Source organism: Otolemur garnettii, unplaced genomic scaffold (assembly GCF_000181295.1).
Source record: "Otolemur garnettii isolate 467f Iridium unplaced genomic scaffold, OtoGar3 scaffold00039, whole genome shotgun sequence".
Classification (NCBI taxonomy): domain Eukaryota; kingdom Metazoa; phylum Chordata; class Mammalia; order Primates; family Galagidae; genus Otolemur; species Otolemur garnettii.
The window spans coordinates 11823521-11846274 of record NW_003852434.1 but is presented as its reverse complement, the minus strand read 5'-3'; the positions used below and the strand labels follow the sequence as shown (position 1 = coordinate 11846274).

The 22754-nt window shown below is 48.5% G+C and overlaps 1 protein-coding gene across 1 annotated transcript in view; it reads left to right on the top strand.

Annotated features, from left to right (window-relative positions):
* Positions 1–22754, top strand: part of SHROOM3 (shroom family member 3) — a 58270-nt gene that overhangs the window by 9336 nt on the left and 26180 nt on the right. Inside the window, exons 2-3 of the mRNA XM_003790065.3 lie at positions 10170–10301; positions 17713–20875. Of these exons, the coding sequence (XP_003790113.2) occupies positions 10243–10301; positions 17713–20875 (3222 nt within the window). The 5' untranslated portion in view covers positions 10170–10242. The remainder of the gene's footprint in view (positions 1–10169; positions 10302–17712; positions 20876–22754) is intronic.

The following is a 22754-nucleotide window of genomic DNA, read 5'->3' as shown; positions in this document are numbered from 1 at the left end:
CCTTTCCATTTGCTCACTCGCTCACTGCCGGTCGCCCTGCCCTGCCCGTCCCACCTCACTGCGTGTGCTCCTTGCCCAGAATGAAGAGCACAGGCTCTGAAGATGACGCCTGAGTTTACTATCACTGTGCTACGTAGCTGCCTTTTGATGGTGGACACATTTTCCCTATTATATATCTAATTTCCTCAATAATAGTCCTATAAGATAAATAATCTAAAGATGAAGTGAGGAAATACTCAGCACATGCCTAGAATGCTGCTTGGCCCCAGTGGGTACTCAAACACCTTTTGGCTAAATGAATAATACTCTTGACTTTTTAAAAATAGCATCTCTTGCATCTAAGCCTCCCCAATTTGATTATAAACTCCTTGAGGCCTCCCGTGACCTTGTAGAGCTCCAAGGACAACTTAGCAAGGTGGAAGGCACCTACTAAGCGGTCAGTGAATCCTGCTTGAAATACCTGAACTACTTGTGGTAGATTTCTCAGAAACACGTTTTGCATTCCCGAATCTCTGTGTTAGGGCAGACTCATCCAAGAAGGACATCGTGTCACTTGCTAATTCCAGTTTCATCAGCCTACCCATCCCACACAGTTAAGCTTCCTTGTTTGTGGTTAGGAACGCAACAAAAGGGCTTTGTCTGAATTACACCCACACACCAACCTTAGTTTGCTGAATTTTAAAATTGAATATTCCTCTGACTCTTTTTGATATGTTCATGATGTAATGTGCTTTAGGAAAATATTTCCTTATCGTCTTAAAGATCAAAGTGACCCCAAAATGTAAAAAAGCATGTTGTACTCTTTAGGAATGCTTAGGAAATTTTTTGCATCATTGGAAAAGTCAATGAACAGCTGTGTGACTTTTTGGTTATCTCAAGATACAATGAGCTATATTTTAAGAGGGGGAGGCTATTTTTAAAATACTTTGGAGGCTAGGCGAGGTGGCTCACGCCTATAATCCTACCAGTCTGGGAGGTCAAGGTGGGTGGATGGCTTGAGGTCAGGAGTTTGAGACCAGTTTGAGCAAGAGCAAGACCCTCATCTCTACTAAGAATAGAAAAACTAGCTGGACGTTGTGGTGGGCGCCTATAGTCCCAGCTACTCAGGAGGCTGAGGCAAGAGGATCACTTGAGCCCAGTGGTTTTGAGGTTGCTGTGAGCTATGATGATGCCACAGCACTCTACTCAGGGTGACAGAGTGAGACTCTGTCTCAAAAAATTAAAATAAAACAAAATACTTTGCCTTTCAATAGCTAATACTTGCATCTGGTATAAAATTTGAAAGCTACAAAATAAAATATAGTGAAAAGATGTTTTCTTCCCCAGAGACCAGCGTTGTTACTAATTTCTTAAGTATCCTTTCAGAAATACTGTTTACATTAACATGTATATGACTGTGTGCCCCCCCCACACATACTGTAGCTTACTACGCATAGAATTCTGTACTTTTATCGTTGAACAGTGTATTTTGGCTAAATTTCCATATCAGTATGTATAGAGCTACTCTATTGTATTTATTTAAGTTATTTACGTCCTTTTTTTTTTTTTTCTTAGAGAGAGATAGTACCACCCACACTGAAGGGCAGTGGTACCATCATAGCTCACTGCAGCTTCAAACTCCTACAAGCCTGCTGCCTCAGCCTACCCAGTGGGGACTACAGGTGTACATCTTGTGATTTATAGAGACAGGATCTAACTATGTTGCCCAGGCTGGTCTGTCTCAAATTTCTGGACTCAGGTGATCCTTCCTCCTTGGCCCCCCAGAGTGCTGGGATTGCAGGTGTGAGCCACGGCGTCAGGCTTGCCGTTCTGTCTCATGGGCGCACATCATATGGCTGTGCCTCACTCATGGGACTAGTCTGCTGCTGACGGGCATTAGGTTGCGTTAAAAGCCTTTGATATTTAGGTCATTTTTTAGATTTTGGCTAGATGTTGCCAAACTGCTTTTCATCCAGGTTGGGCCAATTGACACCCCCATGAGCAAGGGCTGAGAGTTGGCGGGCTGTTTTGGGTCATCCTTTTTCATTGCTCTTTTTCCTTATTTCATCACTTACCTCCTGTATGTACAATAGGGAAAAATCCCATGAAACAAAGATTTTTCTTTGAAGCCTTCTCCTGACATATGTTCTGCATTTAAAAGGAAGTTGTCTTAAGACCTTCTGATCTGCTTGTTCGTCTCAAAATCATCCTTTCCTTAAGCCATCAGGCCAGTGCTGAAACCCAGTACCCTCTGCAGCACGAGTAGTAGCTCTCCAGTCTCCTCTGGAGAGAAAGGTCCGGGGATTGGGTTTCCTGTCTTGCCGTTACGGAAGCTCTTTCTTTATCTTTCCCATAGAAGTTGTTTCATTTGGTCTTCCCTGCAGAATACACGCTCCTTAAGGGCAGAGACAGTATCTTAGCCATTAATTCTTTTCAGTGTCTCTTTAAAACAGCTTATAAACGTTTTAAAACATAAGTCTCAATTCTCCTGGCCCCTGGCCCTCCGTTACTACGACCCCAGGCCCCCAACACGCTGCGTCAGCCCCTCCCAGGCGTCATCCTGAAAAGCTAAGGGCCCCCAGCTGTCGCTCCACCGCCACCCTCCCAGACCTGGCAGCGTCCTCTGTCTTGCTGGTTGGCATCCCTCCTTTGTGAGATTATGCCTCCCGCAGGAGCTCTACCATCCCGTTCCCTCCCGCTTCCTCATGAATCTTTAAGCAGTGTCATCGTCCTGTGTCCTGTGTCTTTAGCTGGGCCTGTGTGCACGCTCTGCCTCACGGGAGCAGGGACAAAACCTCTTCACCCCTGGGCCCTCTCTGGTCCTCTAGCTGCCGCCCTCTTTCTGCCCTTTAGAAGCAGGTTTCTGCGAGCATGACCTGCTCCGCTGCCTTTCCTTCACCCACCATCGTCAGGCCTCTCCCCCATCGCACTGCTGCAAAGAACTGCTAGTTGCCAGTCCAGGGGACACGTCTGCCCTCGACAGCCAACCTCTGGATACAGCTGAGCACCTGGCCTCCCTCCTTCACTCCTCCTGGGACCCTGGGACTCTCCACACTTGCCTGGTTTTCCTCCTGCTTCTCTGAAAGCACCTCGTGGGCTTTTTCTCAGATTCTCCCCTAAGTTGTGCTACTTCTGGAGACTCATCCTTAAAGTACTTCCTGTGTCTCCCTGTGCATTCTCTCCAGAAGCTTCCCTTCTGTGAAAGGCTGTGGGTCTAGTAAGTCCTGAGTGTTTCTTGGAGCTCCTGCTGCCCGCCACACATCTGCAGGGAAACCCCTGGGCACCTCGCCTTAGCTGGCCTCAGGGCCAACCATCCCTGCCCACCTGCCGTTCTCCTCCCTGCTTTCCCCCCTTCTCGTCCCCTCCATCTAATCTTTCTTTACCTAGGCCACTGATACAGGCAGTCCCTGGGTTACAAATGAGATAGGTTCTGTAGGTTTGTTCTTTTTTTTTTTTGAGACAGAGCTGTCACCCTGGGTAGAGTGCCGGAGCATCACAGCTCACAGCAACCTCCAACTCCTGGGCTCAAGCAATTCTCCTGCCTCCGCCTCCCAGGTAGCTGGGACTACAGGTGCCCACCACAAGGCCTGGCTACTTTTTGGTTGCAGCCGTTATTGTTTGGCGGGCCCAGGCTGGATTCAAACCTGCCATATACCTCAGGTGTATGTGGCTAGCGCCTTAGCCACTTGAGCTACAGGCACCAAGCCTGTAGGTTTGTTCTTAGGAGGCATTCGTATGTAAGTTAGAACAGGCGCATTCACCTATCCATTTGCAAGTGTGAGTCATAGTCAAAAGTTTATAACTTGGGGACTTACTGCAGTAGCCCCTGTTGCTGAGTGCAGGTCATACATGAGATGGATGTTTGTAACTTGGGGACTGCCTGCACTACCTACCATTCTAGTTCAAGCTAGAAACAGAAAACCCAGCCTTCCTCCTTGCCTCTACTCTCCTTCATCACCTAGATCCATCCAAGTGGTCACTGGGACCAGGGGATCCTATTGCCTCATCTCTTCAAGTTCACTGCCACTGCCTTAGTGTTGGGCCCTCATTGTCTCTAACCCTGGCTGATAAAACAGCCTCCAGTCTTGCCTCTTGCAGACTTATTCCCCTTGTTACTGACAGTAGCTTCCTGAAACTCAAATTCCAGCAGGCTGACCTTAGCCAGGGTCCCTGGGCCTCCGTTGTCAGGGCACACTGGTGAGGCTTCTAGAGCTCAGCCCCTCCTGCGCCTTCTCCCTCATCTGATCTTCCCCACACTCATCGTCTCCTCCTGGCCGCTTTGCGTTGCTCGCACCATGCTCTTGCACGTTTCCATGCCTTTTTTTTTTTATGTGTTTTTAGAGACAAGAGTCTCACTTTGTTGCCCTCAGTAGAGTGTCGTGGCATCACAGCTCACAGCAGCATCCAGCTCTTGAGTCTAGGTAATTCTCTTGTCTCAGCCTCCCGAGTAGCTGGAACTACAGGCGCCCACCACAACGCCCGGCTGTTTTTTTTGTTGTTGCAGTTTGGCCGGGTCGGGTTTAAACTCGCCCAGTACATGGGGCTGGCACCCTACTCACTGAGCCCCAGGCGCCGCCCTGTCATGCTATTCTTTGTACCTGGAGGCCCCTCCCATCTAGAGAAATCTTTCTCCACTTGCTCCTCTGGGTCCACTGAGCATCTTGGACAGGTCTCCACTCTGGAACCCATCACAGCCTATTATATTTCTATGCCATGAATTATCTGGGTCAAATGATACTTTATTTTCTTTGTATTCCCAGTGCTATCATCACAGCTGCCCATAAATGTCCCCAAAATGAATAGGAAGGAAACTGAAAAGCAGTCTAAATAGCAAACTTTTTTTTTTAATTTCAGAATATTACAGGGGTACAAATGTTTTAGTTCCATAAATTGCTTTGACTTTCATCCAAAATTGTAAGTATGCCCCTAAGCCAGATAGATAGCTTACATTTAAAAGGAAGTTTTGCTATTGTCTTTAGAGCACAAAGCCTATAATCTAGCAGCACTCTGGGAGGCTGAGGCGGGTGGATGCCTGAGCTCAGGAGTTTGAGACCAGCCTGAGCAAGAGTGAGATTCTGTCTCTACTAAAAACAAAATAGAAAAACTAACTAGCCCAGTGTTGTGGTGGCCCCTATAGCCCCAGCTACTCTGGAGGCTGAAGTAAGAGGATCGCTTGAGCCCAAGTGTTTGAGGTTGCTGTGAGCTATGACACCACGGCACTTTACCCCAAGTGACAGAGTAAGACCCTGTCGTCCCCACCCTAAACAAAAAGAAAAGAAAAAGAATATTTTCTTCACTTGACCTAGATGAAGCCACTCCATTCCTTTTCTCTTTGCTGTTCTGTTTATATAGGGCGACCAGACTTCCCGCTTTTTAACAATTTGTCCCGCGTCCCGCGGCGTTTTAAAAAAGTCCCAATTTTTGGAAAGAATGCACGAACGGGCAGGAGAACAGGAAGGGAATATACGGTTTTCGGCTGCCATGTGGCTATTTCGCCAGAATATGAGTTTTATATTATTTTTGTTAATTTTATAATGTTAAACTGTAATAATAGCAAATAATTGTTGCGAAGTGATTATTGAGAACTGCTTATCAAAGTTTGCATTGTTGTCAGGCCCTGCCCAGGTCCCCCCCCCTCCCCCGCCATGTTGTCCCGCTTTACAAATGTTAAATTCTGGTCACCCTATGTTTATACTAACTTTCAGCAAAGTGTCTGATCATTTATGAAGGAGATAAGCCTGCTGATAGGAAGTCTGGGTAGCTGTGAACTGAAATAGGACCTGAAGCCCTCCCCTTACCAGCTGACTGAATGGACCCCCTCTGGGTCAAGAGGATCCCTGAAACTGAGTTGCCAGCCTTGGGAAGAGACAGGTCTCATCGCCCATTCCTTGTCCCAGATGCCCTTTGTAACTGGTCAGCAGGCTGAGGCCCTGCAAGATAAACCTGCAGGTCCTCAATTTACATAACAAATCACTTGAATCTGGGTACTGGCCAGTGGCTTAGCTCTGATTTAAAACATTTCTAGTGTTTAGACAAAGCTTCATTTCTTTAACCCATTACAAATCAAAGAGTCTTTAGACCCAACCGTAGCCTGTGGGCCTCCTCCTATGAGATGTCCCAGCTTTGGGGGCCAAACCGGAGTGCACCTGCCAAGTGTTGACTTTTACCACTTTAGGTGCAGTCCCTGTCCCCCTGCACCTGCCCTGCTCAAGGCTCCAGGCCATGGTCCTCAGATTTGGCTCAGAGTAAACCCTGAAGTTTTCACAGAGTCTGGCTTCTTTGCCCTTGATGAAGCCGTATTGCTCTTCAGGGTGCCTCCCATCTCCTTTAGGACTTCAAACAAGAAGGCTTCTCCTGAACCCCTGAAATAATTGGTAAACATCATCTCAGACCACATCTTCTTGGCAGGAAGGAGGGTCTTCTTTCTGTGGAGGGTGTGGAATTTATCAGGGTCTGTTTCCTTAGGGTGGGAAAAGCTTCTCAGTGCCACTCTTTTTAGCAAAGCAGGGACAGATGACATTGGGCGGAGCCAGTGAAGAGCCAACCTGCTGTCTGGGCGGTGCTGGGCTGAGCACTCTCGTCACCTGTGCCTGTGGGCTTCTCCAGGCCGACACCCAGGCCTGGGGCGAACATCCTGCCACTGAGGGGGTCCTGCCACTCCTTCACTAGTAGCCAGAACCTGTGGTGGAAGGATGGCAGTTTGTTCTCTCTCCTAATGTATTTGGAGCCCGTTTGGGTCCAGAATGAATCGCATAGGAAGTGCCTCGGTGCCGCATGCAGAGGGGGCTTTTTCTATTGAGGGCTCGGCTTTTGCTGTATGATTAACCAGCAGCATCTGTGAATACCTGATGTCATAAGTGACTGGGTTTAAACCCTGGCTCCCGACTTGCTGGCTGTGTGACTTGGGATAGCCCCTGCAGGGCTTAGAGCTCTGGGAAGGATTCTAGCCACGGGATGGAATAGGCTGATGACCCAGGAAGGAACTGAAGTCCAAGAGAAGTAGCCCAGCTTCAAGGAACTGGCTGAAGGTGCAGCCGTTTGGTTTCTGGGCAGTTTGATACCCAAGGTCCAAGTGGGAATAGCGGCAAGAATGCTGACCCTGCTAAGATGCTGAGCCATTAGCTGTTGGGATCCCTGATTGCCCCTCTGGGAAAAGGGTCAGTACAGCTTGGGGCAGTGTGGAATCTAAGGCTCCACGCCTGCTGTGAGGGCGAGAGGCTCCTCGGAATCCACACAGCCTGACCCGCCGACCCCTGCAGTTGACCTGTCTCCTCTGCCAAGGCTGTGCTGCTGCTTCTGTGATTTCTGTGGTTTCCAGGCAGGCCAGGTCTATTTCCTTTCCCCTGTTTCAGATCACAGCCACTGTCGGGGCAGCTCCCTGCCTCCCCACGATGGCTCAGGTCTCACAGGCCATGACACTGAGTTACAGGCCAGCCTCTGCTGGACATGTTCACTCTCCACCAGGGAGCTCTGAGCTGGGCGACTCCATCACCACTGACTGCTCCTGGCCATCCCGTCTCCCCGACATTCATCCTCAGCTTCCTTCACCCCTTTTCTGTCCTTTTTTTTGAGGCAGAGTCTCACTTTATTGGCCTCGGTAGAGTGCGGTGACATCACAGCTCACAGCAACCTCCAACTCCTGGGCTTAAGCAATTCTCTTGCCTCAGCCTCCCTAGTAGCTGGGACTATAGGCACCCACCACAACGCCTGGCTATTTTTTTGTTGCAGTTTGTCTGGGGCCAGGTTTGAACCCGTCACTCTTCATATATGGGGTCAGTGCCCTACTCACTGAGCCACAGGAACCACCCTGTCCTTCTTTTTAAAGATCCCTGATAGGCTTGTCTCCCCAGTCTCTATCAAGTCACTAATAATGAATGATGATAACAATATTTAACATTTATTGAGTGTTGCTGTTTCCTAGGCACATTAGCGCATTTTTAGACTCATAAAAACCTTGTGAGTATAGATGAGGTGCTATCCAAATCTGGTGGTATCCAGTTTGAAAACTGCAGTGGAAGCCAGGTTTATCTTATCTCAGAGCTGATCCTTCTAGCCTCTCTCCATCTCAAGAGAGATCTAAATTCTTTTCCCTTTTCCTGGCCTGTCCAGTGCCAACTAGGAAGAGGCTGAAGCAGAGCATAGGATTTAAAGCCTTTAGTTGAGGACAGCTGCCTCAAAGACACAGACCTAAGTAACCTTGGACACGAGCTCCATTTGGCTTATTTAACAAGGTTTTTAAAAGCAGAAAAAGGGAGACAGGGAGTGGTCTGATGCAGGAATTCTTGTTGATTTACAGGAAGAACACTGATTAGCGACTGGTGTGGGTTGTAGTGTCTGGTGGGGGCATCATGAGGTTAATTTATAGCTCCTGATGGCGTTAGCAAGCAGGGTCCAGAGATGAACGCATAGCTCAAAGAGGGGAATAGGACATGATAGCTGCCTCATTTTACTGTCTCTCTTGGGCCTAACAGTTTAAAAGGACTTAGATTCAGGTTCTTTCCTTTTTGAGAGACAGAGTCTCACCGTGCCATGGCGTCACAGCTCACAGAAACCTCAAACTCTTGGGCTCAGAGAGCCCTTGTCTCATCCTCCCAAGTACCTGGGACTACAGGCACTCACCACAATGTCTGGCTAATTTTTTTTATTTTTAGTAAAGATGGGTATGTGTGTGGGGGGAGGTGCCTTGCTTTTACTCAGGCTGATCTCAAACTCCTGAGCTCAAGCAGTCTACCTGCCTCAGCCTCCCAGAGTGCTGGAATTACAGGTGTGAGCCACCGCACCTGGCCAAGTTCTTTCCTTTTCTCCCAAGCAACCCAGTGATTAGTGCACCTGACTGTGCGCCTGTTCCCTTGCTTCATATAAGACCATTTTCCTATCACTGTAACATCTCTTTACAGAATTGAAATGTATGTATTTTTTTTGAAATTATCTTTTTTAAGAACTTCTTTTAAAAGTGCCCCCCCCTTTTTTTTTGCAGTTTTTGGCCAGGGCTGGGTTTGAACCTGCCACCTCAGTATATGGGGCCGGCACCCTACTCCTTGAGCCACAGGTGCCACCCATCTCTCTTGTATATTTTAAAAGTTATTTCAGATTAAAACGAGGTTAATCGAGCCTCTTTGCATAATCTCTTCACTTTTTAGATGAGCAAAGGTTTAGAGAGGGGCAGGAACCCAAGTCTCTTAATATTTGGTGTAATATTATTCTGATGTACTTAATACATGATTTTATTGGCTTTGGGGAATTGTTTTTCATTTTTTATTATGAAAGTTTTTTTTTTCACAGAAAAGGTATAGGTGGGTTTTTAGTCACAAAAAGGCCAAGTACAATGAGTTGGAATAACTTAGAGATATTATTTTTACCATATCAAAGTAAATTCCTGGACCCTATAAAAGTGTCTCTAAACTACAGAAAACTTCCCCTCCAGTCTTACAGCATGAAATGCCTGCTGGATAACCTCACCCTTTTGCCAAAAATAAAGCACAGCCACTCTCTGATGCTGACCTTCTATAGCAGCACTGTCCTCCTCACCAGATTCACTCTTCAGTACTGGCCCGGAGGACACCCACAGTTTCCTCTTGACTCTGTCAGTTCTTTGTGTTCTGAGGGCAGGATGTTTAGTAGTTGACGTCACTGACTTGCAAAATGAGAAGTTATTTTGAGAGCATATAGCAAGCCTTAGAGCCCCTGCTTATCGTTATGGAGTTCTTACCAAGAAATAAAATAATAGTATCCTCTGTCCAGCATCAGGGTATGGCAGAAGACTTCAAAAGTCCCAGAACATTTGTTACCAAATATTCACACACAGTCCCTTGGGAAGTGAGAAGGAATTGGTGCTCCTTTTTTTAATGTATGGTTAGACAGAGGCCAAACTCGATGTTAATAAGGAAGAAAATGCTAACAGGTAGGAAGTCTAGATAAGGTTATGTGGGAATTCTTTATGCTAATTTTGCAACTTTTCTATGTAAGTCTGAAATTATATCACATAAGGAGTAAGGTTTAAAAAAATTAAGCAAAGAATGGCCTTGATTATCCAGAGAAGCAGTAAAATCTTTCTAGTATTTACTTGGTTGCTTGTCAGTCTCTGAGGAAGCAGCATTCTCGGCTTCCAAACTCACAAGTCCTGTCTGTGAGGAGACAGCCGAGCGTGCCGCTGCTGACGCTGGGCTGTCCCCTCCCCTGTGTCTCCCCAGGCGCAGCGAGCCTGCAGGCCGGCCCCCCTCCTGGCACACAACCAAACCTGGGGCGAGCCAAGCCGATGCCAGCATGATGCAGATATCTCAGGGCACGGTGGGCCCTCCCTGGCACCAGAGCTGCCACTCCAGGTAAGTGGCCAGAGCGGAGATTGAGGAGTTTCTTCCTGATGTCATGTTCCCAGAAAAAAGTGTTCTTTTCTGTTTTGAGACATTTTCTGACTTTCATCCACTACCTTCCTCATCTTCTTAAAATGCATGACATGTGTGTATACGAGTCACCTTCATATCCGAGGCTAGATCAGCATGAGGGCCAGGATGATTCTGAGCACTGGCTGGCCATTGGGCTATTTACAGGATCTGTCCATTCCCACTCAGACACTTCTCCACTACACACGGGAACACTGTTAGAAAGCCAGACATTCCTCTCCCTTTAAGCCTACGTGTCTTTTCTGCTGTAGTGAAATGGCATCTTTTTATCTGGATGATTTTATTCATGTCTTTAAACTCCCCACCTGGTTTTTCTTCCTCTGATAGGACATCTTTATTCAGCTTAGCGCCAACAACAAAACAACTAACGCCTGTAATCCCAGCACTCTGCCAGGCCAAGGCCAGTGGATTGCTTGAACTCATGAGTTCAAGACCAGCCTGAGCAAGAGCAAGACTCCATCTCTAGTAAAAATAGAAAAATTATCTGGTTCATGCTGGCACCTGTAGTCCCAGCCACTTGGGAGGCTGAGGCACCAGGATCACTTGAGCCCAGGAGTTTGAGGTTGCTGATGATGACATGGCACTCTACCCAGGGTGACAGAGTGAAACCGTGCCTCAAAACAAATAAAAAAACAACTAACGTACTGAGGCCTGCTTAGTGCATACACTATCTTGGGTAACCTTTCATACACTTCTTTAACACAGATGCAGCATTAATAACACTGTTTTGTAGAATAAGAAATTAAAGCAAGGGAAGATTAATTTGTCTAAGCTTAAACAACTGATTGGTACCCAGTCAAGACAAACGCAAACCAGGTTTCAAAGCTGTTGTGTGTAACCACTGGGTTATATTTCTGCTTTTCTAGTTGTTGTTGTATCTGTCAAGGTTTGGTCAGGAGGAAGCAGAGCCGTCTTGAGTGTCGTGGGACAAGGGTTTTATCGCAGCAGTCAGACCTCACTCACACATTTGAGAAGTAGAGAGAAGGGACCCAGACTGGACACTCTAGACGTATGAAGGAGGGAGCAAAGGCAGGCTTCCCCTACACTGAAAGGCTTGGAACCACGCGTGTGGACCTGTCCTCCATCCCAGGGGTCAGACTTTATAGTTTATCACTGTGGGAAAATGCTTGGATAGGGTGAATGGTAGGAAGATGGGAAGGTCAAGAGAATAAGTTTCACTCAACCCTTCCCGACAAACGGAATGCAAGTGCTGGTGAGTGTGTAGGGGTGTGCGTGTATAAATGCGTATGTGAGCGTTTGAGTGTGTGTATGTGTGTTAGTGAGTGTATGAGAGTGTGTATGTGTATGTTGGCTGGAGGGCAAGAGAGGGCAGCTTCTGGAAGGATTACTTAACTAACAGATGGTGGCTCTGCCTTGGCAAGGCCAGGACTCAGTCAGATCCCTTAATGCTCATGTCTGGTCAAGACAAGGCCAAATCTTAGACCTCTCACTGTTGGATGCTGGCTCATGAAATTGAACAGAGCAAACCTTTCTCGCATGTTGGGATAGGGTTAGGCCATAGAAGAGTCAATTTCCTGGTTACCCTCTTGGTTACAGATAGGCCTCTCCCTTGCCCGCATCCCTTCCAGTTACCTGAGAGAATGCATTGCTCCTTCTGCGCCAGCTGTTCTCGGGAGACATTTCTGAACAGGGTCCCCTCAGCCCCCGTGAAGGCAGACTGCTTTTGCTTTCTAGGCATGGGGGGAGGCCATTGGAAGGCCTTTGGAAGGTAAGATGGGGGGAGCCTGATAGTTTGAAGGAAGAGTAGCACATTTTAAGTCAGACTTAGTTAAATCTCCAGCTCACCACCTGCTGCAAGAGCTTGAGTAAATCATTTAAACTCTTTGATCTTGGCTTCCTTTTTTATAAAATGAAATTAATATTACCTATTATTGGATTATTGTGAAGACTAAAATAACATCTGTGTAGTTTCTGGTATACAGTAAGCACTCAATAAATGAGAACAAATGACAATAATCAGGCCGAAGGCTTAGGGATATCTTGAAATCTGGTAATGAACTTGAAGGTTAATGGTATAAACCAGCACACACCAGCAGGTGTCTATCGGCCATGCACCCCTCAACGGTGGGATCCTTTGGCACTGCTAACCCTCGTATGAAGCCCTGAAACTGAAGTCACACCGTGGCCTAAAATCCATGCGGGCCCTAGGCTGAGAATGACTGCTCACAGTAACTGGGGGGGCTGGTGCAGTGGGCCCCAGAAGTGCATATTCTGAAGGCTGCTTCCCAGCCTTCCTCCTCCCCATTCTGGCTCCCAGAGGGGTTCAGGCAGGTGGATCTACTCAAGGTTGTGTCTTCCGCTCTGTTCCTTCAATTCAGCCTTCAAAATAGTTTCTCCTGACACAAAGACTTGGTACAAAAGCTCCGTGTGGGGACAAAAAGCAGCAGGAAAGCTCAGATTACCCAAGATGCTGCCGACACACGTATTCTCTTCTGCCCCAGCACAGATTACCCTGTGACCTGTTCATTCCACGCCTCAGGCATGCACCTGGGCAGAGGGCTTCACCTTGATTCTGGGGTCTGATCTTGGCAGCTGTAGAGGGAGAAGGGCCCAGGTATGTTTCTGAAGGGCACAGTGGCATCTAGGGTCTAGAGTTCCAAACCCGTTGGTTGGGATCCCTCTGCCAGCCTTACTGTTGTTCCAGAAACCAATCTCAGCCCTAAATTTATAGATCTGTTTCTAATGAAGAAGGGAGTGGGAGGGAGGGGAGAGGGTGATGAGGGAAAGGAGTGAGGTGACAGGGGGCAGGAATACAGAGAGCCTGAAGACATGGTCATTTAACTGTCTGCAAGCTGGGCTGGACTTGGAAGATCTCTGAGATTTTAATTGAGCTGCTTCCTGACCCTTGTCACTGTCTTTGCTGCACTACAGAAACTACACACAGTGGTTCTGAAGTATTGATGTACCTTAGAAGGGACCTTGAAAAGTCATGTAGTCTACCCCCGCAAGTGGCTGAAATAACTATCAAAATACTGAAGTACCAGTGCTCAGTGATCCTCCATGCAGCAAGTGTGTGAGGACCCACTGTGTCTCGGATGACTTCTGGAGGTTGGGAGTACAGTGGTGAACAAGACAGAAAAAAATCCCCACCCTATGACACTTGCTTCCCAAAGTGTGTTCCATGAAATAATCATCCATTGGATGCTCGTTGGAAAAAAGTTTCCAGGGTCAGGTAAATTTAGAAAACATTGCTTAGTTTATTTCCCTTTGAGATAGCACACGAACAATAGTTTATTAAAGACTCAGAAATCTTACAGTAAATAAAGTTGTTTAACTTATTAAGCCCAAGATTTTCCAAACACACTTAATCATCTCAGGAATTAATATTCTGTGGGTACACTTTAGAAAATGTTTTCATACACATGTTTTGTTCTGCACTATGTTTTAAGTACTATTTAAAAATACTTTTAAATACACGCAAACATTTTATATGTGCTTCAGTTCTTTAACACAATGACGCCACACTAGAAAAGAAAGTTTTTTTTCTTTAGGGCTTAGGTTAAGATAGATCAAGAGACATGTGAGTCATATACGCTTCATGGAGGCCCACACTCAAAACTAGCATAAGTTGAGTGCAACTCACATGGCAGTTAATGTGTTCAGCACAATAGATGCAATGGGAGACTCTGCCATGTAAACAGAGGGGTGTGCTGTGCTGTCCAGCAGGGGTGAGTGTGATGAAGAAGATAAAGCAGAGAAACAACGACTCAGAAAGGAAAAGAAGAGCTGCTATTTAGTTAGTTAGTTCCAGGAAGTTATCTCTGAAGCAGAGACTAAAATAAAGGAAGGGAGTGAGCCAGGTGAAGAGCATTCCAGGTGGTGGAAGCAACAGGCACAAAGGCCCTGAGATAGAAATGCATTGCATGGGTTTGTGTTAAAGTGACTAAGGAGGCTGCTGTGCTGGAGTGCGGTGAGCCGGCAGCGGAGCAGTAGAAAGTGAGGCTGGAGAGGCAGCCAGGCTGTCTGTGCGGGGGTTGGAACTCTTGCTGGACTGAAGACTTTTATTCTGAGTTGTTCTTACCCATCATAAAAGTGCCATCTTGAGCTTGGGCAACATAGCAAGACCCTGTCTCTACAAACAAAAGAAAAATTAGCCACACATTGTGGAGGCTGAGGTAGGAGGATCGCTTGAGCCCAGGAATTTGAGGTTGCTGTAAGCTGTGATCATGCCACTGCCCTCATGCCTGGGTAACAAAGTATCTCAAAATAAAAGTGCCATCTGGGAAGCAGGAACAGCAGAGGTGATAATCAAAAGTATTATTTTCAGACAGAGGTAGAACTTGCTCCTAGAGGCTGGCTGATATTGGGGCCAGTGTTCCTCTGTGGGCAGCTTGGGAGCGGGAACCTGAAGGGACAGAGCCCTCCCTGGGGAGGGAGAGAGCTCCTGACCAAGGCACACATCATCCTTTGCCCTGGATTTTTGCTACTGGAGGGAACCTACCATATCCTGGCATCAGTCTGGCTGATATATGTGTAATAGGGATTTCAGGTTTCTACACAGACCATTTTCCCACTCGGTAGTGTTTCAGTTAAGCATTGGTTTATTCACTTTGGTTTTTGTGTGGAGTGTCCTAAGTTAGGTTTGAGTTATTCTTTCAATGAAAGACTGCTACAATTCTCAGGCGTTGGGGGCAGGGTTACGCAGTGTTTACTACCTGTGTGGAATGAGCTGGTGAGTGAGACAGCCATGTGGGATCTGGGCTTCCATTTCCCCAGGAGTATTAGCCCTGAAAAAGAAGCACAGTGGGTCGCATGGGATTGGCCTCAACTGGGCCGTGTGGAGCTTTTTAAAATACAACACCTTTAATTAGAGGTTAAAAACCTAGCTGAGACCTAGGCCAGGCCGCTGAGTGCCAGGTCTGATTTCTCTGATCTGCCTCGGCGGCTCTCCCCTTCCTTTCACCCTTGAAATGCCCTTGAAGCAGAGTGTTCCATCCAATAAATAAGTAGACCTTCTCCAACAGAAAAATCACATTTTTTGAGGTGAGTTGCTATAAATGGAATTCCAGCACCAGTTTTGATGCCGAGTGGAGCCCTTCAATCCCCTTGACACATTCTCTGGCGATATCCCAGCCGTAAAACATCATCACTTACTTGGCCCATAGGACACCACCTTTACCTTCATGACATCTAGAAATGTAATAATAGCTCCATAAATTTTAATGGTGCTTTAATGCCAGTTTATTTAAAAATGGAAAAAGGCAAGAATCCTGAGTGACTTACCCTACTTTAGAGAATAGCGAGTCATAGTTGTTTGACTTTTAAACCACTTACTCCTTCCAATAATAGCCTCCCCTCCTCTGCACACACACTAGGGAAGAAACTTTGTTTTTAGAGTAGTTTTAGGTTCATGGCAAAATCGAACACAAAGTCCAGAGACTTCCCACATGCTCCCTGTCCGGAGACATGCACAGCCTCCTCCCATTATCAACATCCCCCACCAGAGTGTCCATTTACGACAGGCGATGAGCCAGCACTGACACACCGTGATCACCCAGAGTCCACAGCTTCCAGCAGGGTTCACTGTTGCTGTATGTTCTGTGGGTTGCACAGATTGGTAATGGCATGTGTCCACCATGATAGTATTACGGAGAAGTTTCACTGCCCTAAACATCTCCTGCTCTGCCTTTTCATCCCTCGCTCAACCACTGCTCTTTACACCGTCTCCACAGTTCTATTTCTTCCAGAATGTCGTATAGTTGGAGTCATACAGTATCTGATCTTTTCAGAGTGGCTTCCATGCATCTAAGTTTCCTCCCTGTCTTTTCATGGCTTGATAGTTTCTTTTTAGTGCTGAATAATATTCTGTTGTCTGCATTTACCACAGTTTATCTGTTCACCTACTGCCAGACATCTTGGCTGCTTCCATGTTTTGACAACTGTGAATGACGCTTCTATAAAACATCCATGGATAGGTTTTTGTATAGACATAAGTTTTTAGCTCCTTGGGGTAGGTAACAAGGAATGTGATCCTGGGATCATATTGCAAGGGCGTGTTTGGTTTTGTAAGAAGCTGCTAAAATGTCTTTTAAAGGTGGCTGTACATCTTGCATTACCACCTGCAGTGAAGGAGAGGTCCTGTTGCCCCACATCCTCACCAGCGTCTGGTGTTGTCAATATGCTGGATTTGGGGCATTCTGATAGGTATAGAGTTGTATCTTATTTTAATTTGCACTTCACAAACAACTTACGTCATTTTCATGTGCTTATCTGCTGTCTGCTTTATTGCTTATCTGCTTTAGTGAGGGGTCAGTTAATGTCTTTGGCTTATTTTTTAATTAGGTTGTTTGTTCCATAGAGGTGAGTTTTAAGAGTTCCTTTTTGAAGTATATTTTGAGTTTATAATCGAAGCAAATTTTAAGTAATTTTGTTTTGAGGCAATTTCCTGGGGTATGCAGTGCCAGGATTGAGAAAGGCTTTCCCCCTTCTCTCGCCAGGCTTTGAAAACCACCTGGAGGAACCAGTGAATGAGAAGGTCTTTCTCTCCTAAATGTACACGGAGGCTTTGCTCGGGCTTTGGGAGTCACCCATAGGTGATGGCGTCCTGGCACCCAAGAGCCTCCTGTCATTAAGACTTCTTATATTCCATGACAGTATCATATCAGTGTACACAGCTATGATCTAATTAAAAAACAAAAAACTTCTTATAAAGCTTCCTTCTCCTTCCCCCTTTCCAGTTTCTCTCTTTATTTCTCTCATTTAGCTTCGTGTTTAGCTCTCTGACCATAAACGAACTGTCTCTAGGACAAGTGAGAGTCCAGGAAGGTTGCCAGGGTATAGCCTTCAGTTCCATAAAAAGGGAAGATAGAAACGGAAATCATACGCGTGTGTACACACAGTCTCCCTCACCCATTGTCGGGTCTGTTCTCTTATTAAGCATTTCCCCTCTTCCTGCAGACATCCCTAGCAGACACAATTTCAGTTGAAGTCATTCCTCCTCCTCTTCTACTGTTCTTTCCTCTCTCACCTCTCATTTCTTGGCACAGGCGGAATGTCATTTCCAGCATGTGGCAAATTATATCAGCATGCTGCTTGGGCCCAAAGGCCACGTGGCTTCCCCCTGTGCTCCTGCTCCCCCTTCCTCTCCTTGAGGCCTGTGATTAATTAGAGGCACATAGGTTAGAGGATTGGGCAGACAGTCCTAGTGACCACACGCAGGGAGGCTGAGCAAGGCCCAAATACGGCTTTTTACCCAGCCTTCCAAAGACCAAACGCTCTTGCACCAGAGCGTTTATAAGCTGGGTCTGTGCCCATAAACCTGCCGGACGGTAATGGCTCAGTGGGGCTGATGCTTTGTCTCCCTTCCTTCCAGCTCCTCCACAAGTGACCTCTCCAGTTATGACCATGCTTACCTGAGGCGGAGCCCTGACCAGTGCAGCTCCCAGGGGAGCATGGAGAGCCTGGAGCCCAGTGGGGCATACCCACCCTGCCATCTCCTTTCCCAGGCCAAGTCCACCAGCAGCATTGACCAGCTCAGCCACTTCCATAGCAAGAGAGACTCTGCTTACAGCTCTTTCTCCACCAGTTCTAGCATCCTAGAGTACCCGCCCCCTAGTGTCTCCGGCCGGGAACGTTCGGGCTCCATGGACACTACTTCTGCTCGAGGTGGCCTCCTAGAAGGGATGAGGCAGGCAGACATCCGCTACGTCAAGACAGTCTATGACACCCAGAGGGGAGTCTCAGCAGAGTATGAGGTGAACTCTTCGGCCCTGTTTCTTCCAGGCAGGGAGGCCCGAGCATCAGCAGGTGGTCAGGGCTACGATAAATGGTATGCTTCTCGGGGCAAGGGAGCACTGCCACCATCCTGGAGCAAGCAGTGCCCCAGTTCTTTGGATTCTGCCACTGACAACCTGCCTCCTAAAGTTGGCGCACCCTTGCCTCCAGCTCGGAGTGACAGTTACGCAGCCTTTCGGCACCGCGAGCGGCCCAGCTCCTGGTCTAGCCTTGATCAGAAACGCTTCTGCCGGCCTCAGACAAACCCTTCAGGCTCCCTGAAATGTCCTCTGACAGAGGAACAGCTGCACACGGTGCCAGAGAAGAGTCCAGAGAGCAGCCCCCCAGCGAAGCCCAAACATGGCTACCCCCAGCAGGCCCCCCCTGGCCAGCCTCTGCTGCCCACTGGCATCTACCCTGTCCCTTCTGTGGAGCCACACTTCGCCCAGGTGCCTCAGCCCTCCATGACTAGTAACGGGTCACTCTACCCTGCGCTGGCCAAAGAGAGTGGATATATAGCCCCCCCAGCGGCTGGCGACAAGGTGGCTGCCTTTGATGAGAATGGGAACCACAGCCTACCTAGCAGGCCAGGGGTTGCCTTCTACCAGCCCCCAGACCATGGCTCACTGTCCCCAGAGGAGAGGAAACCAGGAACTGCAGCCAAGTGTGTCCCCTCCAAAGTCCATTTTTCTTCAGTGCCTGGAAACGAGGAGGAGATGCCCCTGAAGAGACATCTCACACCTCCCCAAGGCAACAGCCCACATCCCAGCGAGAGAGAGCGCACCCCCAGCAACAAACCATGTCCCAATAGCCACAGCCTCAGATCCCTACAGGCCTGGCAAATGGGTAAAGACAAGAGATTGTCCAGGCTCTCAGAGCCCTGGGAGGGGGAGGTCCAGGAAGACCACAATGCCAACCTCCCTCAGAGGCTGGAGAGAGAAGGCCTATGCCAGAGCCTGTCAAGCAACTTCGGCAAGACCAAGTCAGCCTTTTCTTCTCTCCAGAACATTCCTGAGAGTCTAAGAAGGCAAAATGGCCTAGAGCTGGGAGGGGGAGTCCAGGATTCCCTGGGAAGCAGGCCCACAAGTGCAGTCAATGCCAAGGTGGACGACGCAGGAAGGAAAGCCCTTCCTGACCGCAGGAGCCATCTGGATCGGCTGGTGTCCTATCCAGCGCTCGACGGACGAGCCAGTACCTGGACCTCTTTCCACAGTTCAGACCCAAGGTACGAAGAGCTGCCCAGCCCCCCACCCCAGCAGTCACCGGGCCTGGGCTGGCGGGGCCTCAGCTCAGGCAGCACCCTACACGGGAGGCCACACTGCTCAGTGCTGGAGAAGGTGTCCAAGATCGAGCAGCGAGAACAGGGGAACCACAGACCTCCGGGCATGGGCAGCTCCAGTTACGGCCATAAATACAGGCCCAGCAGGACAGGCCCAACTTCCAAAACTTCCGGGAACGACTTCGGGGATATGAAAGCCGCTACCCAGTTCCCCGAGTCCGCCGAACCCCTGTACGATGGGGAGCCCAGGTCGGAAGAGCCATCCTGGCAACCCTGCGGCCAGCAGCAGCAGAAGGCTGCTGAGTGTGGCCCTGGCGCTCTGCTCAGGGGCAGCGAGCCCCGAAAGCCTGACAGTCGCCTCCTCCGCAGCCAGAGCACCTTTCAGCTCTTCAGCGAGGCCCAGCAGGAGGCTGAGTGGCCGGAGGACAGCCCTAGCACGCCCGAGTCGCCCCTGCTAGATGCCCCCTTCAGCCGAGCCTACCGGAACAGCATCAAGGACGCGCAGTCCCGTGTGTTGGGGGCCACCTCCTTTCGTCGCCGTGACCTGGAGCTGGGGGCACCTGCGGTGTCCAGGCCCTGGCGGCCGCGGCCCTCCTCAGCCCACGTGGGGCTGCGGAGCCCGGATGCGCCCGCAGCGGCGTCCCCGCACACCCCGCGGGAGCGGCACAGCGTCACCCCCGCCGAGGGCGACCTGGCCAGGCCTGCGCTGCCCGCACCCCGCAGAGGGGCGCGCCGGCGCCTGACCCCTGAGCAAAAGAAGCGCTCATACTCAGAGCCCGAGAAGATGAACGAGGTGGGGGTCTCCGAAGAGGCCGAGCCGGCGCCCGCGGATCCGCAGAGGCCTGGGCTGCGCCTCGCAGAGAGCAGCGTGGCCGATCGGCGCCGCGCCTTCGAGCGTGAAGGCAAGGCGTGCTCTGCGCTCAGCCTGTCGGGGCCCGAGCTGAAGCAGTTCCAGCAGAGCGCCTTGGCCGACTACGTCCACCGCAAGACCGGCAAGCGGCCCGCCTCCGCGGCCGGCTGCGGCCTTCGGGAACCTGGGCTACGCGAGCGCGCCCAGAGCACCTACCTCCACCCCGGCCCCGCGGCGCCCGAGGGCCCCGGCCTGGCCTCAGCCTGCAGCCTGAGCTCGCTGCGGGAGCCCAGCCTGCAGCCCCGCAGGGACACCGCCGTCCTTTCTGCCCTCGCAGTCACGGATAGTCGCTGGGCTCCCCGAAATCGCAGCAGCTCTTTCGCGGGAGCTCGCCTTGGGGAACGACGGCGTGGGGACCCCCAACCTCCCAGGGAGAGGCTCCATGAAGCTAATGGACTGAGGAGCGCTCAGAGAGTGGAAAGGACCCCTGGGGAGCCATGCACCTGGGGGGCCACAGCCAGGAGGGCTGGGAAGTCCATGTCTGCCGAGGACCTGTTGGAGCGCTCGGACGTCCTGGCAGTCCCTGTCCATGTGAGGTCCAGGTCATCACCCACCGCAGACAAGAAGCACCAGGTATGTGCAGCTAGCTGGTCCTGGCCTAGATCGTCTCTTAGGCCCTGGAAGCTGTTGTGGGTCTCTTAACTCCCCTTCTTCCCCTTTCAGTTCACCTTGTAAATGAGAAAAGTAGCATTTGTTTTCAGGAGTTGATTTCATTCTCAATGACCCTACTGGGTTTCCTTACACAGATACTGACTGTAAATAAGATATATTATATGGAGACACATGATTTTATATACACATACAGTGGAACCACCCTGCAAATTGCCTTCTTAAATTAACCTAATTTTCATAGACCAGACGTGCACCACATGTAAGTGTCAGTGTAGCAGGCCTAGTTCCCTGTGTTGGCCACCTCCACATGTTGACAAGTTTAATGCAGTCCCTTGGGTGGTAAACTTACAGAGGTTCTACTACTATAGTTTTGTTTTTTTTGAGACAGTCTCACTGCATTGCCCTCGGTAGAATGCTGTGGTGTCTCAACTCACAGCAACCTCCAACTCTTGGGCTTAAGCAAATCTCTTGCCTCAGTCTCCCAAGTAGCTGGGTCTACAGGTACCCACCGCAACTCCCAGCTATGTTTTTGTTGTAGTTGTCAAAACAAAAACCTGCTCATTGCATAGATCTAAAATACAGCAGCGCCTATAAGAAACCCTTTGGAGAAACAAGATACCTGGTCACAACTTCTTTATTTCTAGGTGCCAAGTTAGAGGCTTCTCTGATTCCCACTGTGTTTTAAGGGACTTTCACTTTTGATTTATAATATATTTACTAGGAGATGGTGTGATAAACATTAATTAATTGCTGAGGAAATCGCTCAGTGCCTAGAACAACAATATTGGTTATAGGCTCGATTCTGTGGGGTGCGGCTTGGAAATTCTTTTTAGCCCCTCAACACACTCATTCAAGCTTAGGTGAAAATAACAGAATCATTGTTCTACCAAATAGTTAATAATAATCAAATTTTGAATATGTGCCAGTCAGTGATAGGAAGTGTGTTACACATATAAAGCCAGTCTTCACATCTATGCAGTGAGGTGGATACTTCTGTCATCTCTGTGTCCAGGAGGGGGAGCCCAAGCACAGAGAGGGTACAAAATTTGCCCAAGATAACAGTGAATGATGCTTGGACTTTATACTGTCCGACGCTAGAGTTTTTAAGTCACTATACCCAGGCTATCTCCTTGAATAAAAAGAGGCTGGGCTTAAGAGAGAGAGAATCAAGAGGTAAACATCTTATATTTGAAAATATCAGCCAACAAATTGATTTCATTTTAACATCAATCATTATTTTAGTCATGTTACACAACACAGGTGGACCACATATATAATGGTGGTCCAGTAAGATGCTAATACCATATTTTTACTGTCTCCTTTGTATGTGGAGATGTACAGGTACTTGCCACTGTGCTGTAACTGCCTCAGCATTCAGCACAGTGACACGCTGTGCAGGTGTGTGGTCCAGGAAGAGCTGCTGCATTGCACAGCCCACGTGCACAGGAGGCCACACCACCTAGGCTCCTATAGGTGCTGTCCTTGATTTCCACACAGGACAAAGTTGCCTGATCAGTGGGCACAGTGACATATTTCACAGAATATATCTCTGTCATTAAGCGATTTGAGCTGCATTTACATTTAGAGCACATAAGCTTTTTTATATGAATTTCTAATTAATTGCAGTAGATACTTGAAACTGATATTCTAAAGTAGGTGCCTATTATTTTCATATTTCATTGGTCACAGAGATATCAGATATCAGAACCCAAAACATGAGTGAGGATTGGGATTCAATGGGCTTTTAAGTTTACAGTGTTAACTATGTTAAGAACTGGTGTGTTACCGTGGAATATTATGCAGCCTTTAAAAAAGATGTAGTCTTTACCTCTTTAATGTT